This window comes from Aspergillus japonicus, assembly GCF_003184785.1.
Source record: "Aspergillus japonicus CBS 114.51 unplaced genomic scaffold BO86scaffold_33, whole genome shotgun sequence".
NCBI classification, from domain to species: Eukaryota; Fungi; Ascomycota; class Eurotiomycetes; order Eurotiales; family Aspergillaceae; genus Aspergillus; species Aspergillus japonicus.
Genome location: NW_020291670.1, coordinates 287,424 through 308,539, shown reverse-complemented (window position 1 = coordinate 308,539; position 21,116 = coordinate 287,424). Strand labels below are relative to the sequence as shown.

The window sequence follows — 21,116 nt, the reverse complement described above, 5'->3', positions numbered from 1 at the left end:
TGTTGTTCAGTAGCATTTACTACTAAGTAGTGTAACGCGTAATCTTGACTGGACCCAATCGTACCGAGCAGTGGGTCACAGCAAAGAAGAATTTTTGCTGGTTTACCCCGGATAGCCCGTGACTTCACCAGACAGACGATCCACAGTTTCGGATCTGCTCCAGACTTACTCACGTACAGTATAGACATTCTCTTCACAACTTCTCTATCAGGGAACTACAGGACGAAATCGACAGTCTCTGGCCACAAAACCATACCCGCCAACGAGTGCGGCTGATTTTTTAAGCAGTACAGCGCTTCATCCATTGATGCTGATGCATTCCATAGCAGGCTCGAGGAGCTCCGCATCCCTCGCAGATTGGCGATATTTGTCAACACATCACATCCCCTAGAACCGAGTCTACTTCAGCATGTTCTGCACCATCTCAGCCCTAGCTCAAATTGATGATTAGCATCAGCATCGCCCAGCCCACTGCAGAAAGACTCACACCACAAAAGTCCCGGCAGACGCCGGCATCGCCCTCAACAAGGCCGGCCCGATCCCATAGAACAAACCCCGCAATCCACTCACAGCCCACGTATCCCGCACCACATGTTCCAGCCCTCGATATCTCCTCTCGGACCCCAACCCATCACTCTGCATCTTGCTCTTAATCACATCAATCGGATGGCTCAATAACCAGAGCGCCTCCCCCGCCAACCCCCCATATACCGCAATCTGCCAGCCCGGTAACTCCTCGCGTCGTTTGCCCTGCCGATGCATCGCCCACCGAACCAGCCCCTCATACGTCGCAAACCACACCCCATACCCGTGCATCTCACGAGCAACCGTCATCACCTGCCCCCGATACAACCCAGCCAGCCCGCCCATCCGCATCAATTTCCGTGCACAGTCGAACGGCCCTGTGTAGATTCTTCCCGTGCCGTGCGGTTGCGTCTGAAGTCTGATGCGGATATGCTCCACTGGGCCCGAGACGGTACTAGTCACCAGCCCTGCACCTGCACCAGCGATATAGAATTGAGGAAGGGAGAGGGTCCGATCAGGCGAGGGACGGCTTTTGCGGTTGTATGATTCGATCGCTTGGCGGAAGGTATGCAGAGCTCCGAACGAAATGCTGACCTGTAACCCTTGTAAGCTCTTGAGACAAAGCTGGTCGATCAACAATAATACGTACGCAAGCACCCACCCCCAGCAAGGGCATAAGCGTGCCCTGTTTGACGGTTGTGTCTCAGCATGAAACTCGCATCGCTTTCTTGAGCAGCAACGGACCTTGTAGAATGCAAGGGCACCTTCCTGAGCCCATATTTGGCGAGTGGCAACCCACGCATTCCCGCCTTCTTGAGTCTGCAGACGAACCTTGACAAGGTCTGGGCTGTGAGAGTGTCTGCCGCGTTAAGGGTAGCGGTGGCTTACCGAATGGTTGTCCTGGACGTGTCAGCGTTGCTTCCGAGCATTAGGCAAAGAGTCTTACCGATGAGTACCTGTGCAACTCCACCAGCTGCGCCAGCAATTACGTCCTTGGCGGTCTGCCTCCACTTCTGGGATCTGGGCACCTCTAATGTGGGAATTTGGTCGCTCATCTTGGTCCGGGTCCTACTCGCGCGGTATGTGAAAGGCAATGGATGAAAGGTCTTGGAAATGGGGCAAAATCACGACCATCTCGAAGTTGATGGTCGGAAGAGGGGTTCATGTTTGATAGACTAGAGTTTCCCACATTCGGGTATGGTTCCGAGAGACTCTGCGCGGTCATCGCCATGTTTCGGGATCCGACGCCGACCCTTGATACGGGTTGCGAGTGGCTTGCCTCTATCTTTGACTATCGCTCTATAGTCTTCAGGAAGGAGCGGACCTTATCAGTCTCCTCGCAGTCGCGAGCTGTTAAAGAAGTTGCCATGCTCCTGTCAGCACTGTCTTGAGAACTCGAAGTAATCCTTGTCATCCCACAGGCTAAAGCAAAACAACAGCCGTAAATTGAGGAAACAATCACCTACCAAGCTCAAGCCTCTCCATTTTGCTTGAAACAAGAGCTCAAAATGAATTCAGCGCAGATGATCATATATGACCTCGTGATAGGTTTGTGAACAGTATGCAGAATCGGGAGGATTGGCGGGGCACCGTGGAGTATCGCTTTGGCTGCACAATCACGCTTCTTATCAAGCTCTTGCCTATTCGACTCGGCTCGTGATAGACTGGGCCATCCTGGAGGTGGATGTCCCCTTCAAGTTCTCGAAAACCACATTCGAAAGTATGGAACCCTTTGCCGAGGGAAACCCTTTGCTGTCGGTAATACGGTCCAGGCTTATCTGATCCGATGGCCGATGGTAGGCTGTCGTCACGAGACTTGGTCACATGGACGCAGGCTGCTCTGAGCAGCCCTAAGAATGAGAAACCTTCCACGGCGGTCTAGAAGCTTTGGTTGCAGACAGACTATGGCGAGTATGGTCTAGAAGCTTACTGCATTTTAAGCAGGCTTGCTTCAAACTAGTTCATGAAAAGGCCCTGAAACAGAACCACGCTGGGATTGAGGCTCTGCGTCTAATTATACATCACTCATCTGTGTTGAGACTGAAGTTCACCTTCGAGGTCAAGTCAGATTCCGGGCTTTCAAGTACGGCAAGAATAATATGTTGGGGAACTACTCCGTATACTTGACTCATTGGTCTCACTTCCTGGTAGCCCTTGGCGTACCATTTGAATGATGAGTGTCTACTTTCTATGATACATGATAGAGTTGCTGGCTGTGGTCAATGTACTAGTCATGAGAGTTGATTTAACTTAACTTAGGATGACCCCAGGACCTTACAATAGAGCTCTCCACTTGAGAGTCGTGCTTTTAGCATACAACCTGTGACTCAGAGCTCCTCCTTGAATGTGGGGGGTGTACCAGGGAGCGACAGTTTGAGTTTGTCATGCAAAACAATCTACTTCGATACACTGACCCTCGGGTTTCCCCAGATCAAGCCGAAAGAGTCATCCTTAGATCTAAAGTAAAGGATGATCGGAGTGGCATCGGGGCTGGACCCCCGGAGTGACTCGACTCACTAATGGGACGGACCCCAAAGCGGGAGCCGAGACTAACCACATCCAGCCAAGGCCGCTTGCGGCAACCCACGGTTGATCCACCGAGAAACCAATCAGCAGCCGTATAATCCGACATCGGCCGGGGAGCGAGAGTCCAACTCCGGATCACGTGAATCGCCGCTGGCCGATCTCGTCCCCAGCAACGAGTTTATAAACTGGACGAGAGCTCCAGCTGTCCTTCCTCTTCTCCTCTTCTTCTCCATCTCATCAATCCTTGTTCACTCTCCTCTCTGTCCTTCATCCTCCCATTCTCCCCCTCCCCTCTTTTCTCCTTTCTTTCATCCTATCTCTCATCCATCCACACACACACGCACAATGGCCTCTCGTGGACTTCCCCGTGCCCTCCGCCTGGCCCGCGTTGGTGCCCCTCGCTCCGTGCTCTCCGCCGCCCTCCCCCGGCCCGCCCTGAAGGCTGCCACCGCCGCCGTTCCCCGCGTGACCGCCGCCCCCATCACCCCCGCCCGCGGCGTCAAGACCATGACCTTCGCCGACAGCCAAGAGACCGTCTACGAGCGTGAGGACTGGCCCCGCGAGAAGCTCCAGGAGTACTTCAAGAACGACACCCTCGCCCTCATCGGCTACGGCTCCCAGGGTCACGGTCAGGGTCTGAACCTGCGCGACCAGGGCCTCAACGTCATCGTCGGTGTTCGCAAGGATGGTGCTTCGTGGAAGGAGGCCATCCAGGACGGCTGGGTTCCCGGCAAGAACCTGTTCGACGTCGAGACCGCCGTCAAGAAGGGTACCATCGTCATGAACCTGCTGTCCGACGCCGCCCAGTCCGAGACCTGGCCCCAGCTGAAGCCCCTGATCACCAAGGGCAAGACCCTCTACTTCTCCCACGGTTTCTCCCCCGTCTTCAAGGAGAAGACTAAGGTCGAGGTCCCCGAGGACGTCGACGTCATCCTCGTCGCCCCCAAGGGCTCTGGCCGCACCGTCCGCTCCCTCTTCCGTGAGGGCCGCGGCATCAACTCCTCCGTCGCCGTCTTCCAGGACGTCACCGGCAAGGCCAAGGAGAAGGCCATCGCCCTGGGTGTCGCTGTCGGCTCCGGATACCTGTACGAGACCACCTTCGAGAAGGAGGTCTACTCCGACCTGTACGGTGAGCGTGGCTGCCTGATGGGCGGTATCCACGGTATGTTCCTCGCCCAGTACGAGGTCCTCCGTGAGCGTGGCCACAGCCCCTCCGAGGCTTTCAACGAGACCGTCGAGGAGGCCACTCAGTCCCTCTACCCTCTGATCGGTGCCAACGGCATGGACTGGATGTACGCCGCCTGCTCCACCACCGCTCGCCGTGGTGCCATCGACTGGTCCGCTCGCTTCAAGGACAACCTCAAGCCCCTCTTCAACGAGCTGTACGACGCCGTCCGCGACGGTACCGAGACCCAGCGCTCCCTGGACTACAACTCCCAGAAGGACTACCGCGAGAAGTACGAGAAGGAGATGCAGGACATCCGTGATCTCGAGATCTGGCGCGCCGGAAAGGCTGTCCGGTATGTTCCTTCTGAAAAATCATCATCCTCGATTGAAACCCATGCTAACTTGCAATGTCTACAGCTCCCTCCGCCCCGAGAACCAGAAGTAAATCAGCCACTTCTTCTTTTCTTAATCTCTTTGAAATCGGGATAGAAACCCCCGGGGGGGAAAAGTTTTACGACTGTACTATGATCTGAATTGTTTAGGATTTCCTTTTTCTTTTCTTTTTTTATGTTCAAACCTATCCTACCTATTGGTGTATAATCGGAAATACCATTACCACAAATCCTTATTTTCTACTTGCACTCCTTTTCAATCCGTAGACAATAGTTGGATACGACGAGATGAATTGAAGTGTAGACCGTGAAAAAAAGTGTATGAGTCATTGACCCGGTAAAATCCGGGGAAAGGTCGAGGTCGAGGTCGAGGTCGAGGCTTTCTTTCCACCCCACACCAAAAACCGACTGTGCGTTCCGGGCTCGGCTGCACACTCCATACTCTTAAGTCTAAATGGACGAGTCGGAGTGCGGACCACAACTCCGGGAGCCCGATCTTCAGCCATATACCGACCATGAAGCAACACCACCGTGTGCCCCGATATCGGGGATTCTGCGATAGTAGGGGAAAGAGGAAAAAAAAAGTTCGATCTCTTCGATCAAGTTTGTGCTTGTAGTTATTCTTTTCGGCCTGTGTCTTTTTGAGCTTGATCGTAACCTTGATCTCTAGGCAAAGTTCCAAACCCCACTTTCTGCTGTCCGTACATGCATAACGAAGTACTACTTACCTTAGGCATCCATCGTAAGTGACCAAGGGGAGGACCAATCAACCACGGGACGTCCTTCGATTATCCTCCACGCCTATCAGCGGCGGGCAGATATGGTATGGGTGGTTGGTCATAGGTATTCGTGCCCGCAGTGCCTGTCTTCCCTCTTGCAGAAAGTAGGCAAGTATGGTCGTACCTCGCAAATCTTCACTATCCCAGGCCATATCTGTCGCTGTCTACGCATGACTTACCTCCCAGTCCGACGAATCAGAGTTCGCTTACCACGACCTAACCCAACACCCACTCCAAAGAATCAAAGAGAAGACGAGTAACACGTCGAAGAAAAATGGTATATGTCTAAATCATCACCTGGGAAATCTTCTCTACCCTTATCCCCAAAACGACCTAGTCACGCTTTTTCCTTTTTCTCCTTCTTCTCCTTCTTTTCCTTCTTCTCATTCTTTGGCCGCTCAGCCAGCGTCTCCTCCGGGGGCGCGGGCACGGGGTTGGGGTTTCCCTTCCACTCGAGCTTGCGAGGTTTCATGTACGCGGCCAGCACCTCGTCCGAGACCTCCTTGCGCTTCTCCTGGAACTGCGCGACGTACTCCTGCAGCACCTCGATGGTCATCTTTTTCAGCTCGCCCGTCAGCAGATCTCCCTTCTTGTAGCTGTCGTACACCTCGGCCAGCTTGGCGTCGTCCTCCTCGAAGTAGGTCAGGTAGATGTAGGAGACGTCGACGTCCGGGTTGCCGCCCAGGCGGCGGTGGTCCTCGATGCTGACCTGGCCGCCACTGAAGGCGTATTTGTTGATCTTGGTCTGTGACACATAAGAAAGAAGAATGAATTAGTGAGGGGCCAGGGAATTAAATGCTTGAAGAGACGGAGGTGCGTACCTTGATTTGCTTGGCAGTATCAGTCATGAAGATCGCCGAGTTGGGTTCCGACGCAGACATCTTGCCGCCGGCACCCTGCAGGGCTGTGAGGAACTTGGAGTGGATGAGAGCCGGCTTGGGGGACGGGAACTTCATGCGGTGGGCGTTTTCCCGCAGCAGACGGAAGTACGGGTCCTGGTCGATACCCATGGGGATCAGACATTGGATGTTGGCGATCTCTTGCGTGCGTTCCTGGAGGGGCTCGTCCTTCCAGATCTCGGGGTAGGAGGTCGCGAAGGCGGCGACACACTGCACGGCGGGGAAGAAGATGCGGCCGACGTTGGTGCTACCAACCAAATAAGACAGGTGCCAGAAACGAGGAGAAGGGTGGTCAGTGGCGATACAGGAAAACATACCTCTCGTTGAACCCGAACGCGCCACGGACCTGGTTGAAAGTGACCAGACTGGAGAACTCCCAGGCGTTCATCAAGATGTGGTTGCTGATGTATTTCAAGTCGCTGTAGATAAAGGTCTTCTTCAGGTCAAACCCAAGCGCAATGATATCCTTGGCGTTCTCCATGGCGAAACCCAGAGCATCCTCGAAGGAGATGTTGTCCTTGAACAACGCCTTCTCGTCGTCCGTAAGCATGAACACGAGCGGGACGTCGAATACATCCTGCAGCCACTTGGTAAACTGGAGGGGGATGGTGTGACCGAGGTGCAGACTGCCGCTGCTAGGCCCACGGCCGGTGTAGAGGAAGAAAGGTTCACCCCGTTCGTAGAGGGTCAGGATCCGGTCGAAGTCACGGTGGCTGAAGAACAAGCCGCGGCGGAGCCAGCGGTGCGGCTTGTGTCCAGTAACCTTCTCGAAACGCTCGAGAAGCTTTTCATCGATGATCGAGGTGTTCCATTTCCTGCACACATCGAGGGTCCGTCAGCATTAGCCCGAGATGAGAAGTGCAATCGCACATACCGACAGATGGCCTCGTAGTCAATAGCAACCACCTCGCCGTTCTCGTCGCGTCCACCCTCCACGGACCAGGGGTTAATGTCCTGCTCATGGGCAGGCTTGTTCTCAGCCGCGGGCGCGTTCTCAGCCATCCTGACCGTGTCTATGCAGATTGGGAGCGAAGGGAAAGAAAAGAAAAGGAGCTGGACAATGCGTCGGCGGAAATCCAACCAGGCCGAGGGGAAATTGAGTGCCCCTCCAAATTTCCCCTTCGGGCATTATATGGTCACGTGTTTCTGTCATCCCCGCCGGAGTCCCGCACTATCCCCGATCGGGTCTGTCGAACAACGCACTGCGTACACCTGGACCCGTATACTCAGCTGTACCATCAAATTGCTGAGAGTAAATAACCGACCGCGGCTGGAATGCCCTATCTAGATGTGAATGACTCACACTGTGTGTCCTGCAGCTCGGGATTTGGTGCATGTTGTACGGAGTGTGGTCTCTCCGGTGCCGGAGTCGTGGGGAATTGAATCTACCGCGGACATCATGTGTCTATGCTTAATTGCGCCATTATCTCCGGAGACTCGCTCATTCCTTCCACCTTAATTAGTACAAACCGCCCTCACCTTTTCAAATCTGACATGACGAATTGACTGAAGTCATTTTCAGAACGAAACTCACGGAAACTCATCATGTCCGATCCCAAAGTCTTAGTTCAATCCCTCACTCCGTCCGCTGTGCAGGATGCCCATTCCCTTATCCAGCCCTATGTGCACCGCACGCCTCTCCTCACCAACCAAACCCTCAACAACATCGCTTCAACCCCGCAATCCCCGGAAGCTTTGAACGGAACCCCCTCCGAAGGACAATCGCCCGCCAACCCCAAGTTTCGATTCTTCTTCAAATGTGAGAACTTCCAGCGGATCGGCGCCTTTAAAGCCCGAGGCGCGTTCCACGCCTTGCTGCGACTTGTCGAAGAGCGGGGTCACGAGGAAGTACAGAGGCGCGGGGTGATCACGCATAGCTCAGGTATGTTAAAGATCACTAACTTCTAAGAACTCAAACCACACACACATCAAGCTAATACCAGCTTGCGCTGTATAGGGAACCATGCCCAGGCCCTTGCTCTCGCCGCCTCCACCCTCAATGTCCCCGCCTACATCATTATGCCCAGTATCAGCACACCGTCAAAGATTGCGGGAACGCGCTCCCATGGCGCAGAGGTCATCTTCAGTGGATCGACGAGTGTGGAGCGGGAGGCTGTCGTCGAAGAAGTGCAGGCAAGGACGGGGGCGATCTTGGTGCCACCGTACGATGATTTCAACATCATCTGCGGGCAGGGAACAACGGCCCTGGAGCTGGAGGAGCAGTATAAGGAGCTTGTTACGGAGAAGCCGCACCTGAGCGTCCACCAGGAAAGTCCGGTGCTCGATGCTGTGATCACTCCGGTCGGTGGTGGTGGTCTCAATGCCGGTGTCGCAACCTTCTTCTCTGATAAGACGACCAAGGTGTTTGGTGCCGAGCCTAGCTTCGAGGGTGCAGATGACTGTGGGCGCGGTCTTGCGGCCGGGGAACGCGTTTCAGCAGTGTCGACCTTAACCATTGCGGACGGATTGCGCACACCCGTTGGCCTCTTGAACTGGGAGGTGATTGCAGATAAGAACAAGGTGGCTGGTGCTTTTGCCGTGACGGAGGAGCAGATCAAGGCCGCGATGAGATTGGTCTTGGAGCGTATGAAGGCTGTTGTTGAACCGAGTGCCGTCGTGGGGTTGGCGGTTTGTCTGTATAATGAGGAGTTCCGACGTCTCGTGGAGAAGGAAGCTCCCAGCGGCTGGGATGTGGGCATTCTCTTCAGCGGAGGCAACACAACAGTCGAAGCAATTGCAAAGCTGTATGGCTGAGTGTTGTGGATGTATGAGAGCGGCGTCGTCTGCACATAGCGTGTATACCCACTTATAGAATTTACCCGAATTGCACTCCATCTCTACCCATCCGAAAGAAAAACATGCCCCCATCCAGTGCCTCAACACCCTCGAGCCATCTCCGCGGCCAGTCTTCACGTCCCCACATATTCACCCAACCGCAGAATCGGCCACGCATGAGAACCTCCTGCCGCTTGGCCGCATTCTCTTCAGCCTCCTGCAAGCCCATCGCGGCAGGAAATGGCCGAACCGGATCACGCTGGACAACGACTCGCAGTGCAGGGAAAGTCCCCCACGGTGCTGGAAGAGCCGATCGGAAGGACGGCCTCCGGAAGGCAGGTGCATCAAGAGGGTTAAAAAGCTCATATGGTCCAGAGGGTTGGTACTCATGTGAATGACGGCCTGGTGTTGTATGTGGGGTAGCAGTAGTAGTGAAGACAATTGCACAGCTAAACACGCGCTGCAGTCGCTTCAACTCCCTCACCAAGTCCGTGTACATGGCGAAGAGGTAGAAGCTCTGTTTCTTACGGCGATCGGTCTCGATCTCTGCAGCCGGACGCCCTATTTGTTCGATGCGAGTCACCTCGTCTTGCAACCTATCCTGCCAGTAAAAAGCATTCGCACTGTCCAGGAATAGCAGCCGGAGTGCTCGAGAGCTAGATACATGGCGGGCGAGATCCAGGAGGTAAGTATCCAGCTGCTGGAGTGTGGCAAGAAGGGCCGACGAAGACTGGGGCTGGAAGATATGGACATGTTCCAAGCAAGACACGATCGTTCTCTCCGTTTCCTCGTCAAGTCGACTCATATCCTGTGCTCCGCATTTAACCTTAACAACGCCGCGAAGGACGGTACGCAGTCGCTCGGCATCAAAGCGTCCATCAGTGTCTATGAAGACCACCGCCGAGTCATGACCTCCGATCTGAAAGCCGTTGACCTCGGCCGGTAGAACAGCGAGGGCAGTCAGATAGTACAGCAAATTGGTCTTTCCTGCTGCAGAAGACGTGCTAGATATCTCCAAGACGGGGTCTGCATGGCTCGTATAAGCAGGCACCGCGATACCGGCAAAATGCGTATTGGCATCTATCCCAAATTGGTCATGCTCTGGGGCGATCTGAAGTTCTTCCTGTGCAGTGTCTGCTCGATGCTGTCCCGACGGAGCGGGTGCGGTGAAAATACCCAGGAGGTTGTCGAGCTCGTCGACCCCAAAGCGAGGCTTCAGGGTATTCCTTCCGATACGTTCTTGGTATAGTTCTCTGAGATCATGCAAGAGCTATAGCGATCAGTCAGTCTGTGGAAGATAGAGCGCGATGCCTAGCGCTGACCATCCCCGTTGCCATCGAGATATGTATATGAGGCAATACCGACCTCGTCCAGCCTCTCCTCATGCACTTCCGTCAGTAACCTTTCGCCAAAGGCAGCCGCCATATTTGACTCCCAAGTACTACCTGCAGATCCTCTTGGAGTTCCCGGGATGGTGTAGCATAGCACCTGGTTGCTGTCCGTTCCAATCGACGCAAGATGGGGAAATCAAAGCAATGGCAATCCACCCACCCACCGGCTCCGTCCGCACCGCAACGGCCGCCGGAAAGCCTTCCGCTCCCCTCACCTTTCCACTTTCCCGACTCTCCTCCGCCGCCTCCGCATGACGCCTCTGGGGTTTTAATCCTCTGCTAATAATTATACGCATTAGCCGAATCGCAACCCCAAATTCAGACCATCTAGCTCTGCGAATCCTGACACCACTGCATCAATCCGGTCAAAGCTTACCTACCACACCCACCTCACAGACAATGGCCCCCCTCGTCCCCGTTTTCCACGCCGAAACCCTCCCTGAGCACGTCAACATATCGACCAAGAACTTCCAAGAGAAGCGTCGCAAAGGCGGCCCCGTCGATCTGGAGAAATGCCAGCTGCTGGAGATGGTACAATACTCGTGTAATCCTCCTCAGGGCGGGATCCCCAAGCCTGGTGTCATCGTCTGTCAACCGGTTGTGCGCCTGTTTCGAAGGTAATTTTTTTTTTTTTGGCTTGATGCTTTTTCCTTTCCTGGTCGCAAGAAAGATCCTGTTATGGGTAGTGGTGCTGCGTTCGCTGTCACTGCTGGGATTGCTGACTGTACTTTACCGCGTAAGATGCGCTGGAGGATTGACCGTCGAGACAACCGCATGGGAACCAATAAGGCTTCAAAAGGAGGAAGAAGAGCGGAAACGGGCCGTCACTGCAGAGAAGGCCGCGAAGGCATGAAATGTACAATGAACATTGGTCTGTATCGCTAGCATTATATGCGGAGTTGGAGTGCGGGGATTCTGGCGTTATTTGGGTGAGAGATTATGTGGATGGTCACTGATTAGCCAAACATTTTGAATTTGATTCTAAAACTCTACTCCATGGGTATCTTCACTGTAATAATGCAAGGGTTCAAAAAGAAAAGGAAAACAAGCTGAAACGCCCCCATGACGCCCGTGCATACTGCCATTGCACACCCACCCGCCATATACAATCGCGCCCGTTGCCTCCTTATCAAGTGCTCACCCAGCTGTCCACCCGGGAAGCTCTATCATGAGCTTCCTTCTTCACGGCAGGTTGCTTATCCTCTACTGCTCTTCGCGTCCCCGACGACGGCGCCCGCCGCCAGAACTCCCGCTCGCAGTTGATAATAGGCGGCAGCTCGATGCTCAACGCGAGCTTCGACCTAATCGGCTTGACCTCCGTATCCAACCCAGCTCCCGAATCGATTTCCATGGGCGCCGCCGCACCCGGCACTGTGGCGGTCCGCTGCATCCGTTTCGCCAGCCCCTTCACAGTCTTCTCAAACATACTATCCATCGTCTCTGCGCGCCGGCCCCAGGGTTTCTTCTCGCGCGCCGAGGACCCAAACTGGTTGTCCTTGAAGGCCGCCCGCGCCAGCTTGCGCAGAGCCTCCTCTCCGTGCCGGCCGTCTTCAGTAGCGCGCTCGCGAATTATCCGAGCGTCCTGCTCGCGTTCCGTGAAGACTGCCGTATGGCGGTAGGTGTGTTTGCTGGGGAAGGCGGGGAAGTGTTTCGGAATGTAGGAGCTCCGGACGCGGTCGTTCTCGACGCTAAGCTGTGGCCCAAAGGATGGGAGGGCCTTGAAGGAGTCTTCTTCTGGCGGGGGAGTGGGCTGAGGGGTCGGGATGGGGTCGAGATTGGGATGAGGTTGAACGTGTGGGAGGAGGTCGGTGTACGGAACAGAGTGACGGCGTAGGGCATCGTCGAAATCATGAGGTATGGGTTGGGTGCGCCGGCTCGATAGCATGGATTGTCGCACGTAGGATGCGACGCTTAAGATATCTAAATGCGGGCCTCTGTGTCAACATCGTGTCGCGGATCCTGGTTTTGTACTTAATCCATACAAGACCAGGAGCAACTCCAACATACATTCTTCAGTCACCCTGCGAAAGGCGTCCAGCGCGGCAGGGTCTGCGAGCTCAAACCCGCATGTTCGTAAATATTGACTGATGGACCGGTTTAGGAGCTGGTCGACGCAAACATCGTCGACGATGGCGGGCTCAGGTAGAGCTGGGTTAACGGGGCTCTGCAGGCGGTGATGGTGGTGGTAGTGACGCTTGACGCGCTTTGCATCAGGAGGATTCAGTCCATCTTCAGGCGAGAAGGAAGAGGCGGAGCGCTTGATGGTTGGTTCTGACTCGACCATGGCGCCGTTGGGATGGTCATGATGGAGAGAGCTGAGGAAGCAGAGAAGCCGGGCGGGAAACACGCCCGCCGCAATTGGTGATCACGTGCACAGCATCGGCATATTGAGTGACACCTGAGGCAGCAACAATCGCCTTTACCTTGAACATGCCTCACTCAGCTGTGACTGAGCGTTCAGTGTGTGTAGACTGCCAGTAGGCCAGCAAAGTACGAAAAGCTCTGGATTCCAGCTTCACATAGTCACATAATGTAATACTTTGCACTTGTCCCTTACTATGTAAGCATGTGGTAAGTTAGTACTGAGGATTTCCTTAGACCAACCCAACCGTCAGGCCACTCACAGCGGTCGCTTACTACACCCCGGCCCGGGAAAGCTTCACCTCAACTTCCGACTTTCACTTCGACATCACCGCTGCTGCTTTCTTTTCCTCCACTTCCCCACCACTACCACCACCACCAGATCTCCGGGTACAATTGCATCCAATTGATCACAATGGCCGCTACCATCCGTCCTATCACCGGCGTATGTGTTTCCCTTACTCTCAATCTCAATTGCAATCATCAGAACCCCATCGTCCCACTCCCCATGCCACAATGCCATGCCATGCCAATGGCACAGCTTCTACACTACACTTTCCACAAGTTCTCCAAAACTAACAGCTCTCAAATGAACAGATGCTCCGCCGCACTCTGGTCCTCGACCTGAGCACCGCCTTCGGTGAGTCCCCATTACGCCTGCCTGCCTGCCTGCCTGCCTGCCGCGAGTCAGCCAGCCAATCGCACGTTCGAACTTCACACGCAACAACCTCATAATACAACCCATTGCCCACACATCCAATCCTGAACGCCACCACAATCTGCGCTCGAAGATCTCACCACTACCTTCATCCCACCGCGTCAATCCCCAGCTTCGTCCATCCGCATCCGCGCAAACCCAAGCCAATTATACAACCTCTAAGAAACCCAACTAACCACCAATCCCTCGCACGCAGGCTTCGGCACCACCTTCGGCTACCTTTGGTGGTACGGTACGTACAATCGCTTCCACTCGAACTCACCATCATGCAGTGACATTCCTATGCGCAAGCTCTCAAAGCTAACAACTCGAAAACAGGCTACCACCTTCCCCGCGTCCGCGCCCGTGACAACTACTACACCCGCCTGGAGGCCGAGCGCGCCGCCCAGCAGGCCTAGATCGACTTGTGATTCCTGTTCCGGGTACTGGCACTGTCGAGCCGTGTTGTACTATGTTGAATTAGTCTCAATCAAGCATTTATCCTTCCTCTTGTCTATTTAGTCCAATCTCGATTCGAGCCGGTCTGACTCGGTTTCGTGTCTGTACCTGTACCAGTATCATCCAATTTACGGGTTACCCGGTAGCGTCGGCATGCGAGATTCGCTGTGGTTTTCTTGTAGTTAACTAGTCTTAGATATCTGGAGGTAAGGAGTGGTTTGCGTGTGTAAGTGGTGTTGGTTCCTCCCTGTTCATCGAGTTCGAGCAAGCAAGAGCAATCTTATACCCAATGCGCCGATTTGTCTATTACCAGTCCGTCAAATGCAAGTCGCGGGGGTGTTCAAGATGAGTCCCAGTTAGTAATAAGGCATGACTTACAATGCGTCCGTCCTACTGGATTTATGATATGACGAGCACAATGAATTTAGATAGTCAAGGCAGTAGGATACTGGTCTGAGACTTGCACAACCATCTCTGAGCCCTTTCAAGACCAGGCGAGCATCGACCTCACCTTACCCCAAGTATCAATCAAATCAGAGGGAGAAAGGCACAGCCTAAATCATCTCTTTATAACAATAAGAGTAAAAACAGGAGCAGAGGCAGAAAAAGAAACAGGAGCAGGGAATCTATCCAGTCGCTAATAATAATTCAAATAAACAAATGCAACGATCACACCTCCTTACCCTTCACGTCACCCTTCACCCGCACACCCAAATAGAACCACCGCAGCACACCAATCACCTACAACCTCATTCATCATGCATGCATGGGGCCCCTCCCAAAAAAAAAAAAAAAAAAAAAAAAACAGAAGAAACCCTCCTAACGAAGAACATCATCGAACTTCACTCCCCTCACCATACCTCCCTGCATCGCTCCCCTGACATTCCTCTTAAACCCCTCCCGGTTCCCCCTCAAATCCTCCGCCGCATCCTTGTTGAGTGGATCCGAGGCATTCGGCTCGAGGAACAGAAACTGCAACCCGACAATCACCGCATTCAGGTTCAGGACCGGCTTCCAGTCCTCCCGCAGAATGTTCAAGCACACATTGCCCTCCAGATCGATATTCGGGTGATAGATCTTCTGCGTACATTTCACCTTCGGCGGGTCGTGCGGGAAGTTCTGGTTCACGCTGAAGCTGAAATGGAAGTGGCCGCCCTTGTACATGCCTTCATCGGGGGATATCACGAGAACGAAGTTGAGGATGTCGTCGGGGTTCGGGAAAGTCATTTTCATGGTGGAGCCGAGTGTGAGTTCTTGAAGGTCTGGGTTTTGATTTGGAATCTTGGTTAGTGGTTGTGGTGGCAGAGGGGGGATGAGTGGGGGGGTAAGAGGACTGGGTAAGGGGACAATGGAGGGAGGGCTTTTTACCTCTCTGAACTCGCAACTGAGCAGCGGTGACCTTCTTCTTCTTCTTACCGGCAGCTCCTTCGGCATTTTCAGCTTGTTGCTGTTGTTGCTTCTGCACCAAGCCAATCAGGATTAGTATGAGGTGGTTGCACCCGATGTAAAGAAGAGGGAATGACGGGAGTGATACCATCGACCATATTTTCAGCATCTTGACGTCCTAGGTTCTGAACAACCAGGCAGACTTTGAGAGTGTGCTTGTCCGGCTGAGATGGATGCGCAAGTGCGGGAGTAACAGAGAGAGGTAAGCTTCAACTCTGGTGTTTCGGTGTATGTTGGTACGTCGAGTCCCGAAGTTGCAGAGGGGAAAGGAAAGCTGCGGGGTCCTCCTCAGGTAAGCGATGAACGATTTTGCCACAATCAGACAGAACGGAGAAATGTCCTCCAGAAGACACCAGACCACGTCCTGGATCCTGAAGAGTGAACTCACCCAGACAACGCCTATAATAATAGATTCCCTTCCAAACTCTCCCGGCAGAAGCAGAAGCAGAGGCAGAAGCGGAGGCGGAGAGCGGAGAAGAGCGGCGGCCTGACGCCATCCCCTTCCTTCATTTTGGCACAAGTATTCCTTCTGCCCTCTCCTGCCGCCTTCGATCACCGCCTGCACTCCACCAGATCTACCTTATGTGGACATCATCTCATGCTTATGCTCCGACAATCAATACGGTACAGTAATCGTTTAATTCTAGACGCTAGTCACTGTCTACAAACATCGCCATGCCTGCAGTCGTTCGAAATGTGCAATCCAATCAAAAGAGAAAAAATAAGAGAAAGAAGAACGAAACCACGCAACACTCAACTCACACACGATGAGAAAAACAAGCATCATATGTAGAATACAAAATTGCAACAAAAATGTGCCAAGAATAACTCCGTGAGGTTCCTGCCTGCCATAAGTGCCGCAAGCCACCTCTCCTTGCCAGCTTTTTCATTAAATACTCTTTCCTCTACCGCCGGGCAAAGCAGCACATCACTCCCGTCTTACCCAAGAACCAGCAGGCTCCGATGAAACGGAAAAGAGCCACAACAGCGTTCGACCACAACAAAGCCTGGAAGAAACGCGAGGTCCGGGTCGTAGCAGAGTTCTGCCCGAATATGTCAGCGGCAAGTTCATCTCCCAGACTAACAGAGACACAAATTACATACCGTGAAGCCAAACTTATCGACACCGTCGCTAGTGATACAGACCGCAAGCAGCGCATTGCTGAAGATCCAAAACGTCACCAGGCGGGTACGGAAACTCTTGTATGAGTCATCCAAGCTCTTCTCCTCCTTCTCAACCGGCGGCACATAAGGCGTCAATGCCCGTTTCACGGTAGCCTCGAACTGACTGTCAATATCGGCCTGCGGCTTGTCGATTTCTTCAATCACAGCCTCCTTGCCATCGTTCTCCTTAGTCGTTTTAGCAGAAGGGAGTGCATCAGCCTTGTCCGAACCCTTGGTACCCCAGGACACATCGTGCCAATTGCTGAAGGCGTAGACGTTCAAGATGTTGATGTACGACGACTGCACAGCCATATACGCGGGGAATGAGGTGAACATGTGCCACGGGTCCATATACATGAACGAAGCCACAAAGTAGAGACCGAAAGTGGCAGCAAGGGCGATGATGATGATACCGGCACCGGTGGAACCAAAGAACGACCCGAGGAAAGCACCCACACCGTGAGACGTATCGAAATCCATCGGAGCACTTCCACTGAAAGCGCGGACGACCAGGTAGAGCGCGTCAACAACAACGTATAGCTGGATGATGCCGAACACCACGAACGACGCAAGGTAGGAGAACTTGGAACCCTTAGGTCGGTTACCAAGGGCGAGAATGAACTGCAACAGCAAGAAACCGAGATACGCGTATTTGACAAGAGTGTTGATGATGGGTGTCGCCGTAGTGCCGAAGGGAAAACCGGTGTTGCCGTTGCTTTGGCTGGGGGTTCCGACAAGGTCCATGATGACGGACGTTGTAAGCCAGTAAGAAGCTAAGAGGCACAAAGTCAGAACAGGAAGTTAGCATAGTGGAGGATCCCACTTACCGAGAGAGAACCAGGTTAGGATTGTCGAGAACACGTTATAAAGCATCTGGATGTGAAGGAAGAACATGCGAATGATGTTGTGTCCACTCTTGTACATGCGTCCGAAGTGCATCAAAGAGTAAATACCGGCGGCGAAAGAACCGTTCAACCAACGACGACGCTGAGAAATGAACTCCGGAGCACCTTCAGGCACATCGGTTTCGGCTTTCGAGGCCTTGACATAGGACAGGTGCCATTTAGAGCCTGCCTTGGCGACCAACTCGAAACACAAGATACGATCTTCGGCCAAGAACATGTTCTTTTTGAAGATGTTCATTCCTTCGATACCCTTCTTACCCAGCTGCTTTGAAAGGGTGTGATCACCGTGGAAATATTGTTCGAGGGGACGACCCATGATTGCGCGGAACCTGTAAGCGGAGAAAGCACCCGGCAACACCGAGACATAGCCGAAGGAACTTTCCAAAGGCTTATCCAGAATGTTACTGATCTTATACTCGAAATTCTGGGCTGCGACCAGCGGGTTGATCAGGTTCTTCCAGCCCTTACCCAACATGGCGTGGATTTCACCGCAAGCGCCTCCCAGATCCTTGTCGTTATAGAAAGCCTCCCACAAAGCGAGAAGGGACTTGGGACCTGGCTTGGTACCGGCGTCGAGCAGAATGCAGATCTCCGGGTTGAGAATGCGGCCGAACGCGTTGAAGAGCCAACGATGCGAGTTGATCTTCTTGCTGTTCTTCTGCTTCAAGCAGAACATCATCTGCACGGGAGGAAGAGTGCTGGGGCCATCATCGGTAGGCCGAATCAGCTGCTGGTTGGGAGTGACGGAAAGCTGCGTCGTATATTCGAACTGTGGACTGTTAGCGCTGCCTGCGATGCTCCTCGCATAATGTACGTACGATGTGAGCCACTGTCTCCTTGCCATCAACGTCACGCTTCATGACACCATCTTGGTAGACACCGACCGTGGCCAGCACGTCCAACACATCTTTGTCGCAGGGGTCGATACCGTCGAAGACCAATGCAACCACGATCTTCTGCCAGGCAGGACCACCCTTGTTCCAGAACTCCGACTTCTTCAGGTTCACAATATCCCGGATGTTCTGCATAACACCGTGCAAAGTACGGGCTGTGAGGGTCTTGTCTTCGTTGTAATAGGTGATGGCGATAAGCAATTCGGTGTGTCTATTGTACATAGCGGGACGAAGATTGTACCCGTTGTGGAGGGTGAATTCGTTGGGATCACAAGTCGCAGCGGTATCTAAAAATCCCGAACGCCTGGTTAGCCCCCGAATAGGGCAGTAGTGAAGGCTAAGTTGGACTTACATCGCATGTGCGTGAATTCCTCGCTACCACCCTCGAGATCGTTTCTGTACTTGGCTTGGATGGCATTCTGGATAGCGCTAGGAACGGGATAGTCCACACTCAGGACTGAGCCCTGCACCAGCTTGACCTTTCTAGTCGCATAACGGCGCAGATTGCCACCACCGCCGCCGCCGCCCCCACCGTTGGGGGCCTGGCGCTGACGCCAGGCTTCTGTCGACGAGGTTTCACTGCGCGCATAGGGGGAAGCGACACGGCCAGGAACACCAAAGGCAGCAGCCGGGGTCTCTCCCGACTGAGCGGAGTACACGGATGCACCGCCGCTGTAGGGATCATGATAGGCGGCCTCTGGAGCATATGTTTCGGTCAAGCTATAACCCGAGGTTGGCCGCTGGGGAGACAATCCACGCTGCTGAGGGTCGTCAAAGGGGCCTGTGAACGGGCCTTGTTGGTTTGCTAACAACCCGTGGGATGCTTCCTCTTCATACTACATATGGTCGAACGTTAGTCTCCGAGGGTGCGGTGTTGGCGTTCAACTGAGGATCGAGACTTACGTTGTTACCATGACCGATGTCTTGAAGTCGATGACCAGCGGCGCCTTCATCGTAGCCCGGAGGCGAGTGATTGCCACCGCTCTGGTAGGCCATTGTTAATGATAGAAGATTAAGCGGTTGTACGTGAGATGGACTCGGAAACTCAAGTAAGCCCCGAATGTGAGCAGAACGCAAGGACAATCGTTACAGGGGACAGAAAGGGACAACGAGAAGGGGGTATCGAAGAAACAAGGAGCAAGGCGTGCGCCGATGTGGAACGTCAGACCAGACAAAGGGAGTCGTTAATCGATGCAGGCCAACGGCTCCGACCGAAGAGCGGCAGGACAGCGGGGATTTCAGGTCGCTGGCAAGGATTCCGAATGCGCAGGGAGAGAGTAAGATGATTTAAACCGACTGCAATGCTAAACGTGAGGAGAGGGATGCAAGCGACAGCAGGAACGTGGAACAAGCCGCCAGGGCTGACTGAATTCACTCGCGGGCGTAGCGTAGCGTAGCGGTCAGTGGATTGTGTTGCGTTATGTTGTGTTGTTGTTGTTGCTGATAGTGGAGGTGTTATCCCGAGTAAGGACGACGGGGCAACCAAGACTTTCCCAAAACGAAGGTGGGAGGGGGTGGGAAAAGTGGGAAAGTAAGTAAGAAATCAGGTTACGTAGTTTCGTGAGGGAAAAGGAAGAGGAGGGGATAGAGGTATTAGATGGAAAGAGTAGGAGGAAGAAGGAAAGGAGGAGAAGGGAGGGAACAAAAGGAAACCAAGTTGATGTCTCAGCAGACCACAGTTGGTGGGGAGGAGGATGTGAAGTAAGAAAGGAAAAAAGAAAAAGGAAATTGGAAAAAAAGAGAAGGCTTTCCTTTCATGGGATGGGAGAGATGTGTGGTTTTTTTTTTTTTCTTTTTTGGTTTTTGGCAGGGCGTTTGGTTTCTGGGAGGGTGGAGTATGTAAGAATAGCTGAAGTGGTGGCAGTTGGATTCCTAACCAGAAGGCTGGGTGGTTTGCACTGTACCTTTAGTATGAATGTGCTGTACATCATCCCCAGCCATAGATTCTCCTACGTGAAGATTCGCTACATTCATTACTCTCTTACTTATTTCCTTACTTACTTACTGACGTACGTACTGCTGACTTCTTTACTAGAATGCAATTTACAATCTTCAAAGTGGTAGTGGTGTTGATAAGTTGTTTGAATGATTGTTGTTGTTGTAGCAGGTGTGATGGTGGTTAGGTGCCGGAGGTGGTGCGGTGCCAGGTGCTGTTTGACAATTTCCTCTTTCGTCATCATCATCCTCCTCCTCACTCCACCCACTACAACTGCATCGAAGATCGATGAGCTCTAGTTATTGCCATCCACCAACAAATTCTCCATGTAATTTTCTCCTCACTTATTGAAATGGTACCTACAACTTTCACCTCCTCCTTCTCCTCCCCCCTGAGAGATGCGTGGTGGGTGCGTGGATGACAGGCCAGTCTCATCAATTGCTCCGCACTGTACATCCAGTGATTTTAAAATTATCAAGGGTCCGAACCCTGATTATGGGCAAGTGGGTTTTTTGGACCCTGCTCTTTCCCTTGGAAAAGGCATGAGGGTTGCCGTGGAGGGTCTGTGTAATCTAAATTACCTTACCGTCTGATGGCGGTCACGTATTGTTCCACCGAGCCCTTTCTCTCCCCTCCACCCCAACCACACCTCGAGACGACCAACAAAAGACCCGACAGTGGTTGGAAGAACAGAGGAATCGATCATTCTCTTTCAGCACCCGGTATGACTTCTTTGTTCCGCGACCGTGGGAAACGAACAAGATCAGGTACAAGCTCACAGCAAAAAACGTGCTGGGCATT

The 21,116-nt window shown here is 53.3% G+C and overlaps 9 protein-coding genes across 9 annotated transcripts; 3 read left to right on the top strand and 6 right to left on the bottom strand.

Moving 5' to 3' along the window:
* Positions 1 to 399: 399 nt before the first annotated feature.
* BO86DRAFT_400737 (mitochondrial carrier protein) lies at positions 400 to 1,580 on the bottom strand (the record flags this gene model as incomplete). Its single annotated transcript, XM_025673722.1, has 6 exons — positions 400 to 430; positions 488 to 1,119; positions 1,175 to 1,210; positions 1,270 to 1,367; positions 1,414 to 1,425; positions 1,472 to 1,580. The coding sequence occupies 6 exons, from the start codon at positions 1,578 to 1,580 to the stop codon at positions 400 to 402; spliced, it is 918 nt and encodes a 305-aa protein (XP_025526556.1).
* Positions 1,581 to 3,282: 1,702 nt separating this feature from the next.
* BO86DRAFT_390252 (Ketol-acid reductoisomerase) lies at positions 3,283 to 4,853 on the top strand. Its single transcript, XM_025672334.1, has 2 exons — positions 3,283 to 4,571; positions 4,636 to 4,853. The coding sequence occupies exons 1-2, from the start codon at positions 3,397 to 3,399 to the stop codon at positions 4,661 to 4,663; spliced, it is 1,203 nt and encodes a 400-aa protein (XP_025526555.1). The 5' UTR covers positions 3,283 to 3,396; the 3' UTR covers positions 4,664 to 4,853.
* An 821-nt stretch (positions 4,854 to 5,674) lies between these two features.
* Positions 5,675 to 7,376, bottom strand: BO86DRAFT_341278 (tryptophan--tRNA ligase WRS1). Its single transcript, XM_025669072.1, has 4 exons — positions 7,163 to 7,376; positions 6,606 to 7,103; positions 6,211 to 6,535; positions 5,675 to 6,134 (listed from the first exon to the last, which is right to left on the bottom strand). The coding sequence occupies exons 1-4, from the start codon at positions 7,288 to 7,290 to the stop codon at positions 5,727 to 5,729; spliced, it is 1,359 nt and encodes a 452-aa protein (XP_025526554.1). The 5' UTR covers positions 7,291 to 7,376; the 3' UTR covers positions 5,675 to 5,726.
* Positions 7,377 to 7,705: 329 nt separating this feature from the next.
* BO86DRAFT_125689 (threonine/serine dehydratase) lies at positions 7,706 to 9,073 on the top strand. The gene is made up of 2 exons (XM_025666060.1): positions 7,706 to 8,170; positions 8,246 to 9,073. The coding sequence occupies exons 1-2, from the start codon at positions 7,834 to 7,836 to the stop codon at positions 9,040 to 9,042; spliced, it is 1,134 nt and encodes a 377-aa protein (XP_025526553.1). The 5' UTR covers positions 7,706 to 7,833; the 3' UTR covers positions 9,043 to 9,073.
* A 30-nt stretch (positions 9,074 to 9,103) lies between these two features.
* BO86DRAFT_419953 (uncharacterized protein) lies at positions 9,104 to 12,738 on the bottom strand (the record flags this gene model as incomplete). Its single annotated transcript, XM_025675167.1, has 5 exons — positions 9,104 to 10,333; positions 10,429 to 10,465; positions 10,849 to 11,060; positions 11,596 to 12,374; positions 12,462 to 12,738. 5 exons carry the CDS (start codon positions 12,736 to 12,738, stop codon positions 9,104 to 9,106), a joined length of 2,535 nt encoding a protein of 844 aa, XP_025526552.1.
* Positions 12,739 to 13,230: 492 nt separating this feature from the next.
* Positions 13,231 to 13,990, top strand: BO86DRAFT_410782 (cytochrome c oxidase subunit VIIa; the record flags this gene model as incomplete). The annotated part of the gene is made up of 4 exons (XM_025674531.1): positions 13,231 to 13,260; positions 13,413 to 13,455; positions 13,730 to 13,765; positions 13,852 to 13,990. The coding sequence occupies 4 exons, from the start codon at positions 13,231 to 13,233 to the stop codon at positions 13,929 to 13,931; spliced, it is 189 nt and encodes a 62-aa protein (XP_025526551.1). The 3' UTR covers positions 13,932 to 13,990.
* A 753-nt stretch (positions 13,991 to 14,743) lies between these two features.
* Positions 14,744 to 15,892, bottom strand: BO86DRAFT_364685 (NEDD8-conjugating protein UBC12). The gene is made up of 4 exons (XM_025670018.1): positions 15,806 to 15,892; positions 15,506 to 15,691; positions 15,340 to 15,430; positions 14,744 to 15,233 (listed from the first exon to the last, which is right to left on the bottom strand). The coding sequence occupies exons 2-4, from the start codon at positions 15,524 to 15,526 to the stop codon at positions 14,791 to 14,793; spliced, it is 555 nt and encodes a 184-aa protein (XP_025526550.1). The 5' UTR covers positions 15,527 to 15,691; positions 15,806 to 15,892; the 3' UTR covers positions 14,744 to 14,790.
* BO86DRAFT_125613 (uncharacterized protein) lies at positions 15,445 to 16,015 on the bottom strand. The gene has a single exon (XM_025666059.1). It carries the CDS (start codon positions 15,912 to 15,914, stop codon positions 15,627 to 15,629), a length of 288 nt encoding a protein of 95 aa, XP_025526549.1. The 5' UTR covers positions 15,915 to 16,015; the 3' UTR covers positions 15,445 to 15,626.
* A 307-nt stretch (positions 16,016 to 16,322) lies between these two features.
* chsG (chitin synthase class III) lies at positions 16,323 to 19,375 on the bottom strand (the record flags this gene model as incomplete). The annotated part of the gene is made up of 6 exons (XM_025668104.1): positions 16,323 to 16,460; positions 16,522 to 17,354; positions 17,409 to 18,255; positions 18,305 to 18,666; positions 18,732 to 19,215; positions 19,283 to 19,375. The coding sequence occupies 6 exons, from the start codon at positions 19,373 to 19,375 to the stop codon at positions 16,323 to 16,325; spliced, it is 2,757 nt and encodes a 918-aa protein (XP_025526548.1).
* Between the last annotated feature and the right edge of the window lie 1,741 nt (positions 19,376 to 21,116).

Bases quoted from the DNA above. Each gene is read 5' to 3' on its own strand.
- BO86DRAFT_364685 (XM_025670018.1), bottom strand. From the start codon at position 15,526: ATGCTGAAAATATGGTCGATG. The intron at 15,431-15,505 runs GTATCACTCCCG...GGCTTGGTGCAG, and splicing joins TGCTGAAAATATGGTCGATG to AAGCAACAACAGCAACAAGC. The intron at 15,234-15,339 runs GTAAAAAGCCCT...ATCAAAACCCAG, and splicing joins TCAGTTGCGAGTTCAGAGAG to ACCTTCAAGAACTCACACTC.
- BO86DRAFT_390252 (XM_025672334.1), top strand. From the start codon at position 3,397: ATGGCCTCTCGTGGACTTCCCCGTGCCCTCCGCCTGGCCCGCGTTGGT. The intron at 4,572-4,635 runs GTATGTTCCTTC...CAATGTCTACAG, and splicing joins CGCGCCGGAAAGGCTGTCCG to CTCCCTCCGCCCCGAGAACC.
- BO86DRAFT_341278 (XM_025669072.1), bottom strand. From the start codon at position 7,290: ATGGCTGAGAACGCGCCCGCGGCTGAGAACAAGCCTGCCCATGAGCAG. The intron at 7,104-7,162 runs GTATGTGCGATT...CGATGTGTGCAG, and splicing joins GACTACGAGGCCATCTGTCG to GAAATGGAACACCTCGATCA. The intron at 6,135-6,210 runs GTACGCACCTCC...TATGTGTCACAG, and splicing joins ATACTGCCAAGCAAATCAAG to ACCAAGATCAACAAATACGC.
- BO86DRAFT_125689 (XM_025666060.1), top strand. From the start codon at position 7,834: ATGTCCGATCCCAAAGTCTTAGTTCAATCCCTCACTCCGTCCGCTGTG. The intron at 8,171-8,245 runs GTATGTTAAAGA...TGCGCTGTATAG, and splicing joins GGTGATCACGCATAGCTCAG to GGAACCATGCCCAGGCCCTT.
- BO86DRAFT_125613 (XM_025666059.1), bottom strand. From the start codon at position 15,914: ATGGCGTCAGGCCGCCGCTCTTCTCCGCTCTCCGCCTCCGCTTCTGCC.